The 19,648-nt window shown below is 33.8% G+C and overlaps 2 protein-coding genes across 2 annotated transcripts; both read left to right on the top strand.

Moving 5' to 3' along the window:
• The first annotated feature begins 2,211 nt into the window (after positions 1-2,211).
• LOC110709550 (dual specificity protein kinase splA-like) lies at positions 2,212-3,546 on the top strand. Its single transcript, XM_021887768.1, has 2 exons — positions 2,212-3,067; positions 3,209-3,546. Exons 1-2 carry the CDS (start codon positions 2,212-2,214, stop codon positions 3,544-3,546), a joined length of 1,194 nt encoding a protein of 397 aa, XP_021743460.1.
• A 10,299-nt stretch (positions 3,547-13,845) lies between these two features.
• Positions 13,846-19,488, top strand: LOC110709630 (post-GPI attachment to proteins factor 3-like). Its single transcript, XM_021887838.1, has 6 exons — positions 13,846-14,005; positions 14,142-14,236; positions 15,856-16,117; positions 16,270-16,463; positions 17,665-17,852; positions 18,840-19,488. The coding sequence occupies exons 2-6, from the start codon at positions 14,142-14,144 to the stop codon at positions 19,124-19,126; spliced, it is 1,026 nt and encodes a 341-aa protein (XP_021743530.1). The 5' UTR covers positions 13,846-14,005; the 3' UTR covers positions 19,127-19,488.
• Positions 19,489-19,648: the final 160 nt, after the last annotated feature.

Genomic DNA, 19,648 nt, shown 5'->3' with positions numbered 1-19,648 from the left:
ATAATAAAGAATTAATTATAATAATATTAATGTTTATTGGCATTAGATACATTGGGCCCTTGTAAATACCACAGAAATGAGTAATCGTAATACATCCTTTTCGTAGTTTTCTTGCTTTCACACTCCACTCACTAGTTCGCCAACCAACCCCCCATCCTCCCCTCCTTTCTTTCTCTCTCCTTGGTTGAGTTTGACTCCTTCACCCCCATTAGCCAACTGCTGCTTATTCTTCCTCACCTCACTTTTTTTTTTTTGAATTTTATTATTATTGTGTTTTTCATTTTTTTTTAATATTTAAAAGTATACTCCTAATATAGACATTACTGTGACGTGAAGTTGGTACGGATTGTAAAGGTCACGCACCAGCTAGGCTTATAAAAGTTGCAGTTCTTAAAGGTAGTGACTCCTTTATCCTTTCTCTTAACTACGTGAACATACAAGATATACTAATAGGCTAATAGAGTCATCCTCCATTGTCCACACCATACTTTCGAATTAAAAAAATACAGATTTTTCACCATATACCACTGATTTTAACGTTAATTCACCATATATCACCAAAAAATTTCTACTTTACCATATAACCTTCAGTTTTATTAAAATGTCACAACATGCCATTAATGACTAACGGACATTAACACCGTTAGTCATTAAGGCTAATAATGTCATGTGGCATCGTATAATTGGTTGCCTTTTAAATTATTTAACTTTAAAATAATTATTTAATTAATTATCAAAAAATTAAAAAAATAAAATAAAAATAAAGCCCAGCCACCCACGTCCCCCCAGACAACCACCACGCCAGCGCAGAAGCCGACCAGAACACCGGTACCGATGCGGAATCCGACCAAAACCCTCACGCCGGTGCGAAATCTGACCACAACCCCCGGCAACGGTCCTCCCCTTCCCTTGGACAATCGTGTTCGACCCCCATATCTCTCGAAAAACCCTCCCCTAACCACTGGTCGGTGCCCAAACCCCTATCTCCCACGTCGGCGAACCCAATTCGCCCCTGCGGTGCCATCTCCACCCCACAAACCACCACGTACGCTGAAACCCTAAACCAAAATCTAGGGTTTCAATTTCGGTGTTTTAGGGTTTTACAGTGGTGGTTTTTGGCAAGTTGGGCAGCGGCGACGTGTGTGTGAAGGCTTGGGCTCCGGCGAAGGGATTTCAGGGTGGTGGCTGGGTTTTAGGTAGGAGTGGGGAATTGGGCTAAGGTGGTGGTTGGGGAATTTGGCTAAGGTGGTGGTTGTGCTAAGGTGGTGGTTGGGGTCGGGGTTGTCGCTGACGAGGGAGGGTGATGGTCGCCAACCAGCCGGGAAGTGGACCAGGCGCCAGCCAGTTGAGGGTGGGGGTCGGGGTTGGGCTGGGGGCGACGGTGGCTAAGTTGGTGGTGTTTTATTTTATTTTTTTTAAAGTTAGTTAATTAAATAAATAATATTAATAATCACCAATTACAAGCTGTCACATGACACAATTAACATTAATGACTAACTAAGTTAACGGAAATGAAATGTTGTGACATTTTCATAAAACTGAAAGTTATATGGTAAATTAGAAAACTTTTAGTAGTATATGGTGAATTAACGTTAAACTCAATAGTATATGGTGAAAAATCCGAAAAAAAATATATAATCGAAAAAAAAAAGAGAGAGAGAGAGAGAGAAACACAAAGCCCACCTATCCCCTTCAATCCCTAAAAGGATCTTCTTCCCAAGTTCAAACGTAAGCTACTTCCATTTTTCTTCTCTTTTTTTCAATTTTTCTACAATTTTTTTTCCTCTTTAACAAAAAGTTCCTCATTAAATATCACCTTTCCTCTTTTTCTCTCTCCTTTTCTTCTCCTCTCCCCAAAAAATAATAAACCCTAATCATTCCTCTCATCAGAACATAGAGCTGGTAGCTCAGCTACATAGAGTGCTCAAAAATCTCAAAAATCCCCTTTTTTTTTTCTTCTTCTTTTTCATTCTTCTTCCTTTTTAATTAGCTATTGCACTGCACTATTTCTAAAAACAGTAATTTAATCTTTTTTTCTAGATCATATAACACCCCTTTTCTGAAATGTAAGAAGAGAAAAAGTAAAGACAAGAGATCATAAACCTTATTGCATATCCAATCTTTTTAGATTTTGTGTTGGGCCTCCAAAATCTTCCGTATCTTCTTCTTCTCTAGATCGATCTTGCTCCTAACTTTCTCCCCGCCTCCATCATGGAATCGGGGAATAGTAGTAGCATGCAATCATCGAGTGGTGGCGATGATCAAGAATATGAATCCGGCGGAGTAGTATCAGCAACAACGGGAGGTAATTACTTCTTGAGTAATACTAGTAGTACTAACAACACCCTACCTTCATCATCTCATTTTAGCAATAGTCACAATCATTCTATGTTTATGTTATCTGCCAACAATCAAATACCACCTCCGCCGCCACCACTACCGCCCTCTTCAGCACATGTTAGTTACTTAGACTCTTTTGATACCCAAACTAATTATCAGAACTTGATGTTCGGATGGTCTGCTAATAACCAATTCTCTACCAGTAACAACTTGTCCGATCCTAACCCACATCCACCTCCACCTCCTCCTTCGATGCCGAATCAAAGTTGCACCACTACCCCTAATACCACCCACCTTCCACCTCCAAGATCGGTACCCTCACAAACTATGTCAGCACATCAACAAACCGCCACTGCTGGTGCTAGTAGTGGTAGCACCAGCAGTGGTAAGAACCCGAGGAAGCGAACTCGAGCGTCAAGAAGAGCGCCTACGACGGTACTTACCACGGATACGACTAATTTCCGAGCTATGGTTCAAGAGTTCACTGGCATTCCATCATCTCCATTCTCAGCAGCTGCATCACCTCTTATATCTAGAAGACTCACCGATCTTCTATCCGGGTCAAGTTCAAGTTCGGGCGGACCTAGGTCGGGTCTACCACATCCGATGTCGGGTCACAACCCGAGTTCACTAGAACGTCTCCTTGCTGGTTACAACAACAACAACAACAACAATTACCCATTCAGACCCTTACCTCAAAAACCAAATACTAATACAAATATAAATAGTACAATATCCAACAATTCAACTAATAATCATAACTCGTCATTTCAATCTCTACTGCAATCAGCCTCAGCCTCAGCAGCAGCAGCTAACCCTCCACCACCACCACCACCCGTTATGTTCCCAGACCTTGGTGGGGTGCTAGGGAATCATGATCAAACCATGTTCGGGTTCGTGCCGATGCGATTACCATCGGACACTACGGGTGGGGGTGGTGGTGGTGGTGGTTGGAGAGGTGGAGGAGAACAACCACAACCACAACAACAACAAAGAGATGATGATGGGAATATGAGAGGTGCAATGAGTCAGCAACACCAAACCACGGGTGCTGAAAAGAGTAATAATAATAATGTTAGTAATCAGCAAATGGGGGGGTCAATTAGTGGGGGTGGGACTTCCAATTATAATGTGAATATCAATTGTTCAAGAGATAAAGCCTTAGACAATTCTACCCAAGGTACGTTGGGTGATTTTCTTGGTTAATTTTTTTCAATTTTCTACTTAGTTTTTTTTTTTTAATTATATTACATTGTTGATTATATACCAAATTTTATATAGATTAGGACCGAATTATATAGTCCTAGGAATGAATACAAGAAATGGAGAATTTTGGGCTGAAAAAAAAAGGAGGGTGGATTAGATAATTGATTAGGTTTGTTATTGTTATAATAATAGCTGTAATCATAGTCCTAGATCAGACAATCTAAGGTTGAATATCAACCACGCACATTATTATAATTATTACTACCTCCGTTTCATATTATTTGCAACGATTTGACATAAATTAGAGAGGAAAAATGTCTAATCGTTGCAAATAATATGTAACGGAGGCAATATATCATTTTTTTCCTCTCTTTTTTAATTATTATTTATATCTTATTATGCTAATCAAAGCTGAAAATATTATATGCACATTTGAATGGTACTTTTTGTTCATAATTTTGGATCAATTTGATTTCATTGCATAAATCATTATTACAATTGATGACTTCAATTACGCGTCCAATAGAAACTGTTTTTAGTACTAGTATAAGAACTAAAGTTAAGGTTAAATGAATCTATTTCTCCTTATCTTTCTTTACAACCAATTTGAGAGTTGTTGTAATTGCCATTAAAAATAAAGAATAAAGTCTGTTCATAATTATTTAGTACAACGAGTATGTATTACTAATGAATGTGACGACTGAATCCAAACAAAAGGTTTTATGTCATTGAATGGAAAAGTTAGCAAGAAAATTAAGTGTAGTCATTGAATTAAGTCGGTGATTTTATGGCACTAAAAAATGAATTAGTGCATTCAATTTGTTCCTTTGTAGTTGCTTTGAAAGTTCCTTCTCTGAGTTTTTTTGCTCCTTATATATTTATAATATACTGTAATATGATTTGTCGTTTTGAAAATCCATTTAAATTAATTAGGCAGTAGTACTGCGTTATAGTGCGGATCAAATCCAATGTGAAATAGTAAAAGTCCATGATTAAGGAGGCAAAAAAATAATGTAAAATGCATGGGAAACATTAATATAGTATAGTTGGCTTTTGTACTAATTTTACAACATTATTTTCATTTGTTATCTATTTCCACCATAATTATTGTGTGCTCATATGCATTGCACCATTTTTTTTCATTTGCATGGTTGTCTTACCACTAAAATGATTATCACACTTTTTTATAATAAGTTATTAAAAATACCCAAAACGTGCTGAAAGGTGTGTATAAAAAATATTTTCTAAATTCAAGTCCTTTTTTGGGTATCTTGAAAAAGTTTGTTTTTTTTTGTTATTTATTTATTTATTTATTAACATTTGTTGAATAAATTATATTGTGAAATGTGAATTATGAGGTTATATTATATGTACAATAATGATAAATAGAGTGTGTAATAATATATAGTCATCATAATTTATTTTATTTTTATGAGAGCATATAAACATTTATTCCTCAATTATTGTGTGTAAAAGAGGAGGAATTATTTCACAAATGAATGCCCATGAATGTAAAGACTTGAAAAAATCATACGAAGTATAAATGAAAAATTGTTCTGCAATTGATCAAATTGATCTAGAGAGAGCCTGTAAGTTTTGAAGTGATCTTCGCATTAAACAAGTACATAGTAATTTTTGTGCGAGATAGGTGTATGGTGAGACGTGGGTGATTTCTTATAGGGAATGGGGGTGACTTTATTGAAAATTTTTAGTTCCTTCTATACCATATCATCATATGAGAACTAAAATTTGCCTTCTATATTTCTTTTCTAATCACACCTTTTATATTACTCTTTATTTTTCTATTTTGTTTAGGTAATAGATAGATATTCAACCTAGACTTTTGTGAAAGTTTGAAAAGTATATGAGTGTGTCTTCTTGAATCGTGTGGTTATATTACGGCTTTATTTGGAATTTATTAGTTGTTCACTGGATCACTTGTTCATTTTGCTTATTTCATTTGACCAGCTAGCTAGTATTACTAATTCATTGGTTGTAATAGTTTGCATTACTTGTATTTAGTGAGCTTATCAAATTTTGGTGCAAACTACAGAGTAACAACCTTTGGATAAAAACAACTAATGGTGTTCAAGTTTGTTTTTTCTTTTTCAATGAAAAAGCTGGCTTTAAGCCAATGGATTAACTATTTACCACATGTTTGATCAGAGTTAAGCTACATGGAAGGCCAAATTTCAGTTAACATAAACTTAGCAAATTAAAGTCATTTAAAACGAGGTTTAATAATTCTTGTAAAAGTCGTATATCAATTAATCACCTTGCAAGAATATAGTAAATCTCAATAATTACATGAAAATTTTACAATACTTCTTATGTTCAACTAAACGACCAATGCCTATATATCAAGTACAGACTCGTGGATATAGATTCTCTAATCCAAATGTAGAAAGATATATGAAGCACAACATACCTGATATGATAACACAAACAACATCCATAATTCTTTTAGAGCAGTGAATTAAAATCCATCAAAGTAGATAGATAGCTGTCAATATAGTAGCAGGTGAGATGATTGACTATAAAGAATAAGATGGGTATGTAATGTAAAGTCTAATTGGCTCGATCCAAGCACATGTTTTGGTCTGCAACTTCTCTACAGATGACTGCCAGTTACCCTAGCAAAGATGCCAACAAAAATATAATGTTATGTTATTATTCATCTGTATTTCTATCAGTACTATATCCCCGGATTTTCTTATTTTGCTTTTGACTTGCTTCTTTTGTTTAACTTTTTGTTTGACCATTTTAATGTAATTGGAATTTTTGTGTATTTTTGGAAATTTTTATTTGTACCTTTACAAATGTTTGGAGCATTCTTAAATAATGCTACAAAAATGGAGCAAAACATATTAAAGGAGCTAGTACAAAACTACAAATGGATAATTCTATAAGTGCAAATATTTATGATAATTAAAGAAATTGTATGAATTAATTGTTTCCATTCAAGTTCTGCATTTTTGTAATCTTAGTTATTGTGAGAGCACACATAATTGGATTTTGTGTGTTTATGTTGTAAGCATGTCCAAATGTATAACTCAAATGAGGTTTTATTTCAAAGAAGTACACTTGGTTGTATATATAGAGTAATCCATCATTTGTCAAATTTAGGTTAAATCAATAACTCGTTTTAATGCATGGTTAGGGTTCGAATATACTAGTATATTATGAGAAGAGGGGTGAGCGTAATTATATAAGAAATAGTTGCATGGACAAATATAAATACAAGGCTTTCACGAATTTAATGAATATTGAATCTAAATTGAGTAATGGACGCATTAACTTGTAATAAAAAATTGTAAAATAAAATACACCCATATACGAGTATTATATTGAGTCTGTATGTTGTTAAAATTGAACTAATAAAAATGAGTTTAATTACATATCATACAAAAAAGAAAGAGATTAATTAAAAACGATGCATGAGTCATCATGACTTCATTAGTGTGCTAATTAAGAGCTATGGGCTACTATAACTAACGTGTATAAGCCTTTAACTATTGCAAAGTTCCTCCCTTTTTTTTTCTTTTTTGACAAGATGAAAAGTTCCTAGCTAGCTAATTAAGCAATAAGAACACAATTATCAATAGTCATGATTAATCAATCTAGATATTGATCCTAATTATTATTGTCAAAACTAGAATGATTAGTCGGCATGTGTTCGAAATTCTACACAATGCACTCATCAAACTGCAGCAAGATTTGACTGCCAAGGTATGGTGTTAACTGGAATAAAAAGAAAAGTATTTCTACGGGTTTACAATAATTATTCAATTAATTACTCGCTATGGGACGTTTTTGAAAAAAAAAATTAATGTAAGCTTGGGGAAAAGTTTTATTTAGATAAGGCGAACGACTTAACTAATATTTCAATTGTTACAGATTTTTTTGTCTAGTACTTATGAACTTGTATTTGAAAGTTAGGGGAGAGGCCAGGTAAGGGGATTCTCACCTTCAAGTATTCTCAATTGGTATTAGTAGAGGTGTCAATTTGGATGATTGGAGCGGGTCTTATGAGATCAGGTCGGATCGGGATAATTTTTAAAGTTGAGTCATGCTAAATTATTATGTCCACGTAAGTCCAAATCTGAATCAGATATTTTTCGGATCGGGTCGGGTTAGGTCGGGTGTGCTGTTGACACCTCTACCTACACCTTCAAGATCTAAAATAATATTCTTATCAAGTGAGACATGCATGATTTTCCTTGGCACTCTAGAATAATTTTGAGGATAATTTTCCTTTATTTTTAGTGATTTTCCTTTAATTAATTCTTGTTTATTTGAAATTTCTTTAATTATCTTGAGTGAATAATTATCCCTATTTTGAAATAGAAAAAGATGGATGATAGAGGTACAAAAGAAGAAAAGAAAGAGACACGAAAAAAATCTTAAGTTGGGAAAAAATGTAGTGCATAGTCACAAAAATGTGATGATTAATAAAGAGGGTGATAAGGAGTGAGAGTGTCAAAATCATATGAATAGGCAATATAGCCAGAAGAAATGATTAGCCATGAGATTTTGTGAGGATACGCTAACCTATTGTGTCTCCGTCTCCCATCCCCCACCCCCCTCTCTATACAAATATATCTTCATTACATAGTGCTATACTATAGCTAGATGCTCTCTTTGTCCAATAAATTTAATTTATATGGAATTTTTTGTCCCCATATCAAAGGTGTTTGGCTTTTTAATTGATATTTGGCTAAATAGATAAACAATTTTAAAAATATCGTGACTAGCTTTTTGATAAAAATTTTAAGTACATCCGCCTGAACCTTGTTTGGTACAGATAAAAAACACAAAAAAGAACATATAGCTATTTTGTAAATAACATACAACTGTTTTGTAAAGAACATCCACTTTTATGTAATTTTTTTTTTAATATCTAAAGAACATTTGTAATATTAATAAAGAACATAATAATATTATGTAATGTACATTATCTATATATATCGATCCACCATAATTTAAAGTCAAAATTCAAAGAACATTTCACAATAAGCAATGAACATTATATCACAGATAAAAGTACATTACACTGACAATTAAAGAACATGGACACATGTTCTTTTCACTCTTTTTTGGTGCAAATATATGTTCTTTTTACTTTAGATATATGTTCATTACATTTTAATAGTATTCTTTTCATTATAGTTGTATGTTTTTTACATTTGTATAATATGTTCTTCCACGAAACGTCTACACGATGCAAGGTACAAACGTCTGTAGGAACCACACACTGGCTTTTTGATTGGCTGAAAAACAGCTTTTCTGTCAAAGGGATGTTTTGAAAATAGTTTTTAGCTTTTTAGTTGGTCAAACTGTCAAAAAAATATGTTTGATTGTTGGCTTTTAAGCTGTTTTTTCAGGCAAAAGTTAAAAGCTAATAGGAGTAGCTTAAGTACGTAGGGTTTAAGAAAATAACTTAAGTACGTACTACCTCCGTTTCATATTATTTGCAACGATTTGACATAAAAAGTAGAAAATGTCTAATCGTTGCAAATAATATGAAATGAGGGTAGTATAATAATAAAAACTAAAAAAATAATAATAAAAAAAAAAAGGTTAAATTATGTCGATTATATAATACTTGAAACTTTTAAAATAATACCCGTGTAACCATACTCAATAGCATAATTAAGAGATCGAGTATCCCACTTTGCACAGTCCATTACTATGTATAGAGTATGAGGGATGGCTAGTTTTGTGTGTTGTGACTTGTCATATATTGTACTTAGGGCTCTCACTTCTCCATAACTCACTTTTGGAATTACAATGATAGTTAAGTTGCTCCTTCCCAAGAGAATAAAATTATGATCTTCTTTATTTTACAGGCAATCATACTTCTAAATTTCTACTACATTCTCTATTATGTTCTTTTTTTTAAGTTTTCTATATTACTAGTATCTCATTTGCTTTGTACAAAAACTATTCCAAAATTAAAAAATGCACTAAAAGTTGTGCGAAGCTTATGTGCTTAATAGTTATACGGCATTTAAAAGATTTTTTGTTTTTAAATAATTGAGGGCCAAAAGACGAACCTTTTGATATTGTTGATTTTCTTAATAGTTTGCTAACACGTTTTTAATTAAAGGGGATTACTTATTTACTTATATATTTAGTCCATATGACATCTATTATTTCTTATTTCGTATTAATTAAGGTGCAAGTAAGTACAAGTCATTTGCTAGCTGCGTGCTACTAATTGGTCATGTAATAAGTCATGTTACATGCAAGATTGTATGATAGATATATCTTAGATGCTTAAAATTCTCTTATGTCTTCGATGCTTAAGATTGTATGATCATGTCACTTAATCTTGCTACGTCATGACAATTAAAGTTCTTAATTACACAACAATTAGCTTATTCTAAATTATGACGTCATATTATCATGACACAAAAGTAAATTACGCCATATCTGACGTATTGAGGGACGTCATGGTAGGTTCAAACCACGGGCGTCCAATTCTCCGCTTTCCTTACCGTTGGTAGTAAAAATACAATAACGTGGAAATGAAGGTTTTTATTCATCAAATTAAAGTAATTATTTGATGAAATAATTATCAAAGAATCCTTAAATGTTTTTTTTGTGAGTTTGTGTGATTGTGTCATCCATTAAATTTTTTTTTATTTTTTTTTAACGAAGACTTGTATATGTGATATCTTGTTTAAATTCAACATCTATTGGACATTGTCCACATTGACAAATCTTGATAAATAGAAGCTTTTTTAATGAGACGTCTAATAATACAGTAGTAATGTATTATAAATAATTATACTACCTCCAAAACTGTAAGTTCGACTCACTTACTATTTATGTGGTCAAAATAAAATAATTTTGACCATATTTTATGAGCTATATACAATATAAATATATTAGCATGTGAGATCATATTAGACTCCCCTTATTATAAATAATCCAAATATCAACTTTTTACAAATTTCACTTATACACAACCAGAGTTATTCATGATCAAAGATATTTATTGGAGACCGCGCAATTACAAAGTGAGTCAAACTTTCAGTTGATGTGTTGCGCCATTCATTTTAGAAATAAATTGTTAAATTTTGTAAAGCTTTTTTATGGGCCAAAAAGACAATTAAAATTAACAAGACATTGAATTTGAGTGTCTAAGTCCATTGTCCATGAGACATACATGAGCAACTAAGCTACCTCCACATGAGCTTAATTTTAACAAAAATCATACAATATGTTTTATCTAACTTGTTTCAGGTATGATAAGTTCAGATAAGATTAGTTCGGAAAAAATAATTTCTGATAAAGGTTATCTAAGTACAAACTACAATTAAAATAAGTTTTAATAAGGTCTAATAAGTTTAAGTAAGTTTAGATAAGATAAGTTCAAATAAGTAAACATCAAGTGAATAGAACACATAATATTTACTCGTATTCCAAAAATATAAAGCGTAATAGAATATATATAACAATCTTGGACATACTTCAAACATTATCTTAAACTTTTAGTCGAGCTAGTGTTTTGACATAGTATCAAGTTAAGTATTTACGTGACAAAAAGGTCATGGGTTCATGACTTCATTCCTCATTCACCCCCTTCCTTCTAAAATAAAATGTTTAATTACGTTGAGTATAGGAATGTATATCGATCTTGCATTCACATTCAATCCCAAATAACTTTTATGTGAAGATTTGTGATAGAATGAAAATAAAACCTAATACTTTGTACAATATACGGAGTAAAATATAAATTCAATCTTGAGATTTAACTATCAGCTTACAGTTTGAATCACGCTAAAACAAAAGAGCGGAATTCAAGGAACAAAAATGCCACATAAGTTGACAGGATGAGGTTTGACACGTGGAGAGAGGGGGATGCCTAAATCTCATCTGTCCCCCTCTTTGTAGGATCCACCTCCTATGTGGGCCTTGGTGTAGGGGGCGGTGCTCCATTTACTTTCATTACTTTCCAATCTTGATTAATTGCTAATGCTAAACCAACCCCTTACTCCTCGAGGACGGACCCCCTTTTAAGTACACTCAACATAATATTATGCTTGTATGATTGGCTAAATTACCTCAAAACGAATTCGACCACGGATATGTATGACTGTACGACAACAAAAGTAATGGTACACGGTATGTATTTTAATAGTACTCCGTAATACATTTACCAATTTATAATCAAGCTTTTTTAATGTAGTTGATAAGGATACATATTCAATTTATGACCTTGACTTGAAGTTATGATACCTTGACTTGTCCTCTACTCCCAAGTATTTGGTAGTAACTACGTTAGGAGTACCCTCTCTACATACCTCGTTTGAAATACAAGTTAGAGGTGAATAATGTATGATAAAATTATACATCAATAGATTAGATTATATGAGTAATTAAACACTAAAATACACGAGTAACTTTTTTGACAATATATGAAAGAGCCTATAATGATCTAGGCTTCTAGCAATTTGGTTTCAATACCTTTCGATCGACTTGATTTAAGATGTTTAGCCAATAATTTTCTTTAGAATATTTAGTGATTTGGCTGGGCTATCAAAATATAAAGAGGAAGAATACTTCATTTTCTTATTAATCATTCTAAGGTGCATTGGAGTTGAATTGAATTTGGATAGAAGGTTGTAGGTAAAATGATAATAGAGTGTTTGACAATTATATATAGCCTAGCTTGTTGGCTGTTTTATTTGTGTAATTTTGCCTAGTTGCTTGTATTTGTTGTTGATGTTAGTTGTTTGACTATTGACTCTTTATAAATGTATTTAGTGAAATCAACTACTATACTTGTATTATTGTTGGCTGTTTAATGCTAAATGAGAAAAGAGAAAAACTAATGTCCATTAATAAAACCAACTTTTTACTTATAGCTGAAAAGTTAAGGTTTTGGTTATCTAAAAGCTAAGACATTTATCACATATATTTTTGTTGTTTAACCACATTGTCGAAATCAAAAGTAAATGAAAAAGGTGCCCAAAATGCGTCTACCAAACATCCTCAATGATGCTTATGCATCGACTAAATATTAAAAACAAGAACATGTGTATACTTGGTGAATAAAACATTAGGTTAGATTTGAAAACTTTATTTGAAGACAAAATTAGGAGAAATGAAAAACGTTATTTATGGATGAGAGAAGTATGATTCACCTAAACGAAGTTGTAATTCTTTGTCGTCCACATAAGCAATTCAACCCATGTATTAGGCTATATTTAGTTTAATCTAAGCGAATTTCAGCTTATTTTAGAAATTAATTATCACATCAAATCAGGTTTTTCTTTAGCTTTTACTTATCTCTAGTTTTGCTATTAAATAAATCATGAAAATTTTATATTTGGAAAAATACATATAACTGACATATAGAATAGACCAGATGTTAGAGCAGGATCGACCAACTTCACTCTATATTAATATGATATTATTATCCGCTTTGGGTCTATCCCGAACATTTTTTTTTATGCACCTTCTCAAAAGGTATTATGCTAATGGAGTAGATGAACATTTTTACAATGTAAGGAACACATAACTCATAGTCTCCCTTATAGCGAAACCATCTTACACCGCCACAACACTGCAAAAGACTTGTACGGAGTACTCAACAACATCCAGTCACACCATTCTACACCTGCGTGTTCGCCAAGCCATCAACTCTTGTACCAGTTGTTTTGCTTTGGGCCTATCTCACACAAATTAGTTTTTGGGCACCATTCCAAAAACCTCATACTAATGGAGTAGGTAGACAATTATATGGAGTAAACAAATAAACACTTCCTTATCTTTTTATACGTGGGACTTATATTGCATACCCTAAAATCAGAAAGCAACCGAAAAGATCGATTAAATTGACGCAACGTTATCAAGAACATGATGTAGGTCTAATATATTATACATACGAGACTTATATTTTGTAGCCATACTAAATTTGGCTCGTCTAATTCTATACTAATATATTAAAAGACGTTTCTAAGAACGTCTATGTGCCATGTATATCCCCTTATTTTGCCACGTCACTTAGTCAACTTTTCAATATGGCAGAAGGTTCGAACACTTGACCTCATAGAAGAAAAGTTATTGTATAACCATTTAGGCTAATTGTTAATTATGCTTTAACATTGCACAATAAATAATATTATGCTATAAAGTATTGAAGACACATTCTACATATAAACTATTAGATACTCTTACAAATTAGCAATTGCACAACTATAAAAGTAGTAACCCGAGACAACGCCCGGACTACTCCTAGTTTATGCATTAACAAGCGTGCCCATCAGTGCAATCACACCTTACTATTATTGCGTATTGCTCCGTATGAAACTAGTAACAAGAGTAAAAACCGAGAGAACACATATGGTTGCTTGGTTGGGAATTCACTAGTCGGCACCCGCTGAATCTCTGCATTCTCAGAGCAAGAAAGAGCCTTAAAGTCCGAACAAGTCTACTCATTTAAAAGGTTTTTTTGCATTTTGATTCAATTTAATTGCTACTAAAATTATAATACTCGCGTTAACATTTCTAATCTCTGAATTTTTTTTTTTTTTTTTTGAAAAGCTCTAATTTCTGATTTTTGAATATAATCTAAACCCCAGATGTTGAATCATTGGTCAATCTTGTTGTTTATGGTAATTTCATGCTGTATTCGGGTTTCTTATGCTAGTGCTGGTGATGCCGATCCACTTTACAGGTACCCCTAATCTTAATTTTTTTTATTTTTTATTTTTTTTTTTCCTGTCAATTTCATTCTCCACTTTTTATTTGGATTTATTTCAGCTTAATTATACAATGAAAACCCTTTAATTGCTTAAGTTGTATGATTTTTTGATTAAGGTGTCAGAACAGTTGTAATGTTGATATAATTCTCGCCATTGCAATTGTCTGGTTATTTTGATGCAACTTACAGATGATGCGATTGTGAAAATTCTAACTTTGTGTTGAAATTTGCAGAACTGTAAAAAAGTTTGGAAGTATGAGATAGAGATCCTATCGTTTTGATATTGCTCGTCGTTTTCTTCGTCTTCACTTGAAAACTAGAAATGGGTTATCAAGTTGTAGTTAATTGATATATGTTATTCTTGTATGAAATGTGCTCTATTTTTCACTTCCTTTGACGATGTTTTCCTGATGAACTGTTTGTAACTTTGATCAAACCTTTGAATTATGTAATGTTTAACTTAATAATGATGGTTTGAGAACATAAAGGTAATACAGGATTTTTGGGGTGGTAGTGCTGGTAATGGGTAATTGAGGTGCTTGGTTCTTCTTTTGCTAGGGATTTATTGTGTGGGATGAGGAAGAAACTAGGTCAAATGGGCAATGTTATGAAGTAGGGTTATTGTGGGAGGAGTAAGAGCTAATAGCGCCTTGGTTTTTGTTTGAATGTTTTAGTGAGGAAATGGTTGAAGATCAGGTTTGTGCTTTTAAGGGTGGTGGATGATGTGGTTTTAGATATTGGCGAGGGTGACTGTGGCTCTTGGTCGAGTTTGTCTAAAGATGGGGATGGTAATTCTGGTAGGTTGGTTGGTTTTTAGGAGATAGTAGTCTAGGGCTTCTGAATCCTCATGATAAGCCCCTTAGGACCACAATAAAGTTTGAGGGTGACGTGCTGTATAAAGTGGTGGGTGAGGAGGTGCATAAGATGTATTATTTGTAGTGCCTTTGTGGCGGAACATATTGTGTGAAGTACAGAATTATATGTGTGCAAAGCTCTATAAAATGCGCTTTAGGGCCCATCAGGACACCTTCTCAATAATTACATTGATTAATAAAATTCAGGGTTCTGATAATTTGAAACAAGCTGGTCCGAAGGAGGGTCTTGGACTAGGAAGCAGTGCAGTTTCATACCTTTATTTATACAAGTAATAACTTGTACTAAGGAAGTAGAGGCTCAGAATGTTAGTTTTCATAGTCAGGTTTCCTTTTTTGATGACTCTAGTATAAGGCTATTGTGTATAACACTGGAGGTAAAGCTGTAAAGGTAAGAGAGGAAGCATCAAATTAATCCATTTATCTCTTCTAGAGTTTCTGGAAATCTTGGGACTGATTCTTTCTATGATAGTGATGATTCTCTTTGTATGAAGTGGGATTGCTTCATTGTTTACTGTTGGAAAAACTAAGAATCATACATGCCTCTGGAACGCAATTGGTGACAATAATACTGTATTCTAGTTTCATGTGCAACTATTTTGGATTTTCCTTTAATTGTAGATAGCCTGTATGCTTTTATGTATTTTTTCTTCTCTTATCTGGAATGTTGCATGTCCTATGTATTCCTTCATCAACCTTATCTTTTGGGCTTGTTTGCAGGTCTTGTGTGAATCAGTGCATAAGCAGTGGGTGTATTGGTGAGAAATGCTTTCCACAATGCAATTCTTCTTCTGATGGTGGTTCAGTCCACAATCCATGGTACACGCAAGAACCTCTTTACTTGAAATGGAAACAATCTGATTGCCTCAGCGATTGCCGCTACTATTGCATGATTGACAGAGAAAGAGAAAGACAATCACTTGGTCTTGAACCTGTTAAATATCATGGAAAATGGCCTTTCACACGTGTACTGGGACTTCAGGTTTGTCATACACTCATACTGTTAAGTTTGTAGATAATCTTTGTATAAATTGTGCACTCAGTAAACCTGCTTGAACAACAAAAATTCTGGTCATAACTTGATTTTCCTCATTTATGTCTGGCTTATCCATTGTCAGCAGTTTATTTTTGCAGGAACCTGTTTCAGTGGCGCTATCTATCCTCAACCTCTTAATGCATTTCAGTGGTTGGCTTTCCTTTTACATCCTTCTACAATATAAGCTTCCGCTAAAGCAAGATGGAACTTATTATGAATACACCAATTTGTGGCATATCTATGGCTTCCTATCCCTTAATTCTTGGTTCTGGAGTGCTGTTTTCCACAGCCGGTAAGTTTTTTTTCTTAAAATTAATTCAAGCCATCTTTTTGAATTTGTTCATTGAACATATCGATAATCCATAAGAAAAGTGGGAAGCAAAAGTCCTTTATTCTTGGTCATCTTCAAGAAGTTTTTTTTCTTTTTCTTTATCCTGACTGGGTGATGCCTGCAATCTCAGCAGTGAACTCTTTATCCATGTTAGGTTTGAACATTTTGAAATGGTTAAAATTAATAACTTTACCTCTGGAAGTGGGCGGGCACAGGATGCCTCAATAGTTTCCAGGCAACAAACCTAATTTCATATTACCTAATGACTTTCTGTTTCATCATCATTTCTAGGCCTCTCAGATCTATCTTGTGATTGTGTGGGAGTATCATTTGAGGCCAGGAAGTCATGGTGCATGAAGTAGTGCTTCAGTGAAAGTTAAATGCACTTGGATTTTCATTTTCTGGATTTTTAAATAACAAGGGAAAAGAGTCTTTTAGTCTGTTGATTTGTTCTTCAGGACCGATATATATCTTGTAGGAGCTGATTCTATATTTTGGCTGATTGATATAGTCCAAATGATTTGAAGCATGGAGTAAGAAGGAAAATTTAGAACTAGCTAATATCCTAATTTGAACAGAAAAGTTGAAGATTAGGCAGGGCATGAATATCAGTAGTACAGCCATGTATAACAACCACTACTGCTGCCTTATATATTATCTACTAAAGAACTAAAGCAGGGTCTAGGGAAGTCAAGATGTATGTAGCCTTATCATTAAGCAAGCAAGGCTCATTTTAAACTTTTAGTGAACCAAAGTTTCTTTTCTTGAGTATCCTAACATAACCAGCTGTCAACTGTAGCAACTACTTTCATATTGAGGTTGAATTACATTTCTTAATTCCTCCAGTTTTTTCGTGCACTCCCCGGGTCATGGGGTTGAATTGCGTACAATAACTACAATTACTTTTAGATATTTGTGAAGATGCACGAGTGGTGTATTGAATAGTTATTAAGCAACTTGTCTAATTCGTAGCTCTTATGAAGTTATGCTGTGTAACTATTATAGAACCTCTAAAGTGCTGGGTTCTCTGGGGTATTGCTCTTTGGTGCATTATTATAAACATAGCTGTTTTTTACGCACTCTCTTTTTTAGGACTAAAAGTAATGTTTTTCCTATTATTCTCAAAGACAAAAACTGATCAATATGGGTTTTTGAATTGCAGAGACATTGATTTAACAGAGAAGCTTGATTACTCATCTGCAGTGGCTATACTTGGGTATTCACTCATTGTTTCAATAATGAGAAGTTTCCGTGTTCGAGATGAGGCTGCTAGAGTCATGGTGGCTGCTCCACTTCTGGCTTTCATAGCCACTCACACAATGTACCTGAACAACTACAAAATGGATTATGGTAAGATAGACTCAATATCTTACTAAAAGTGGTCTGCCTTAAGAATTGCATGCAATGGTGATGCTTCACTCTATAGGTTAAATATACTCATTACATAAGTTAGCTCCAGCTTCAGGGTCCTTAATTTATTATAAATGTGAAAAAAGCTGAAGTGTGCAAGTCAACATTTTGCCTATCATCGTAAAGGACCACATAGTAATGATATCATATGAGCAATCTAACTTACTTCGTTTTATTACAGAAACCTTGTCATTTCCTTTTGTTGTCAAAGCGGGTACACTAATTCATCAGTAGCTTAAAAGTTGAAATGACTTGGAACTCATTTTAATTGATTAGGAATCAGGTTTTAGTTGGATCCAAATACTTACTATGTTGATGTGTTGAGCTTGAGCTGGCTTTTGAAAAGAAAAAAAACTCTAGCTAGCTACTGCTTCATTTGATCTTGTAGCTTTACCCATGGATAATTGTGGATTTGAGGTCGATTTTCTTGGATAGAGTTGATGCATAGAGATGATTAATACACGCCAATCCTATTGTAGCTTTATTCAACTGTATTTAGTTGAAGATGATGGTTTTTTCTGCTCTCCCTGTGCTGAAGTCCAAACTAGCAATATATTATTTCTTGGATAGCACCTGGCAAAGATAAGCTACGTAACAAATTTACAATGCCTTCATTTTACAAACTATAATTGAACTAGATAATATTCTTTTGTAGCATCATAGATCTATGCGAGAATGTTTTGCCTTTATTTCTATATTCTTATGCTGTCCATCAGTCCATGGGAGAAGGGTAGACCAGAAAAAACACCATGGTACATTTAAAAGATTTGTAAAGAATGGATAAAATAGTCATTTTAGAAGTACCTACTTTTTACTATTTCATGCTGTTAACTTAGTAGACATTTATCCAGCTTATGGCTAGGTTATAGTCGTATTAGTGCAATTTACCCCTTTATCTGGCCTTACTCACGCTGTGATTGGAAACAGGATGGAACATGCAAGTCTGTGTGGTCATGGCTGTTGCTCAGCTTCTCATATGGGCAATCTGGGCTGGTGTCTCTCATCATCCTTCGCGGTGGAAGCTGTGGTTTGTGGTCATAGCTGGTGGACTTGCAATGCTTTTGGAGATATATGATTTCCCACCTTACGAAGGATTTGTTGATGCACATGCTCTTTGGCATGCCAGCACCATTCCCCTCACCTACCTGTGGTGGAGCTTCATTAAGGATGATGCCGTATACCGAACTGCTGATCTTACAAAGAAGGTAAAGTGAGCAAATCTCTTATCAAACCATTAAGAATGTTGGCATGGCATTATTCAGGATCACGCGATTGATTCAATTGTGCCAGTTGATTCGAATGGTGCTACTGGTTTTCTGTTTATGGGGTTTGGTTGCAGATGTGAGATTCTTTAGTCAAGAAGGCTATAAATTTGAAGAGGCTCCTGATGTTAAATTAAGAAATTAGTTATGAAGGATGAGCTTTGAGCCTGTAATTTGCTAATACCAGATTTTAATTTATAGATTTCTCATTGGGATTAATGGTCTAACACTAAGTTCGCTAATCTTCCATTACTGAATTCACATACAGTTGTTTTTCAACATTTGTTCGACTTGGTGAAATACATTTTCAGCTACAGACTAATCTTTAACAACAATACTTCATCCATTTATCATTTCGATTGTTTACACTTAACTTTGACTGCGTTAGTACTAAAATATAAGAATAAGTGTCACATAATTGTTATGGGGTACTTCTTTTTAGTTTTCATACTTGGTGATTTTACTAAAGCCGCA

This window comes from Chenopodium quinoa, unplaced genomic scaffold, assembly GCF_001683475.1.
Source record: "Chenopodium quinoa cultivar QQ74 unplaced genomic scaffold, ASM168347v1, whole genome shotgun sequence".
Classification (NCBI taxonomy): Eukaryota; Viridiplantae; Streptophyta; class Magnoliopsida; order Caryophyllales; family Amaranthaceae; genus Chenopodium; species Chenopodium quinoa.
This window is presented reverse-complemented; position numbering and strand designations above follow the sequence as displayed.

Excerpts from the sequence above, each read along its gene's own strand:
- LOC110709550 (XM_021887768.1), top strand. The coding sequence starts at position 2,212 with ATGGAATCGGGGAATAGTAGTAGCATGCAATCATCGAGTGGTGGCGAT. Across the intron at positions 3,068-3,208 it reads TACTAATACAAATATAAATA|GGAATCATGATCAAACCATG; the intron begins GTACAATATCCA and ends GTGGGGTGCTAG.
- LOC110709630 (XM_021887838.1), top strand. The coding sequence starts at position 14,142 with ATGTTGAATCATTGGTCAATCTTGTTGTTTATGGTAATTTCATGCTGT. Across the intron at positions 16,118-16,269 it reads CACGTGTACTGGGACTTCAG|GAACCTGTTTCAGTGGCGCT; the intron begins GTTTGTCATACA and ends TTATTTTTGCAG. Across the intron at positions 17,853-18,839 it reads CAACTACAAAATGGATTATG|GATGGAACATGCAAGTCTGT; the intron begins GTAAGATAGACT and ends GATTGGAAACAG.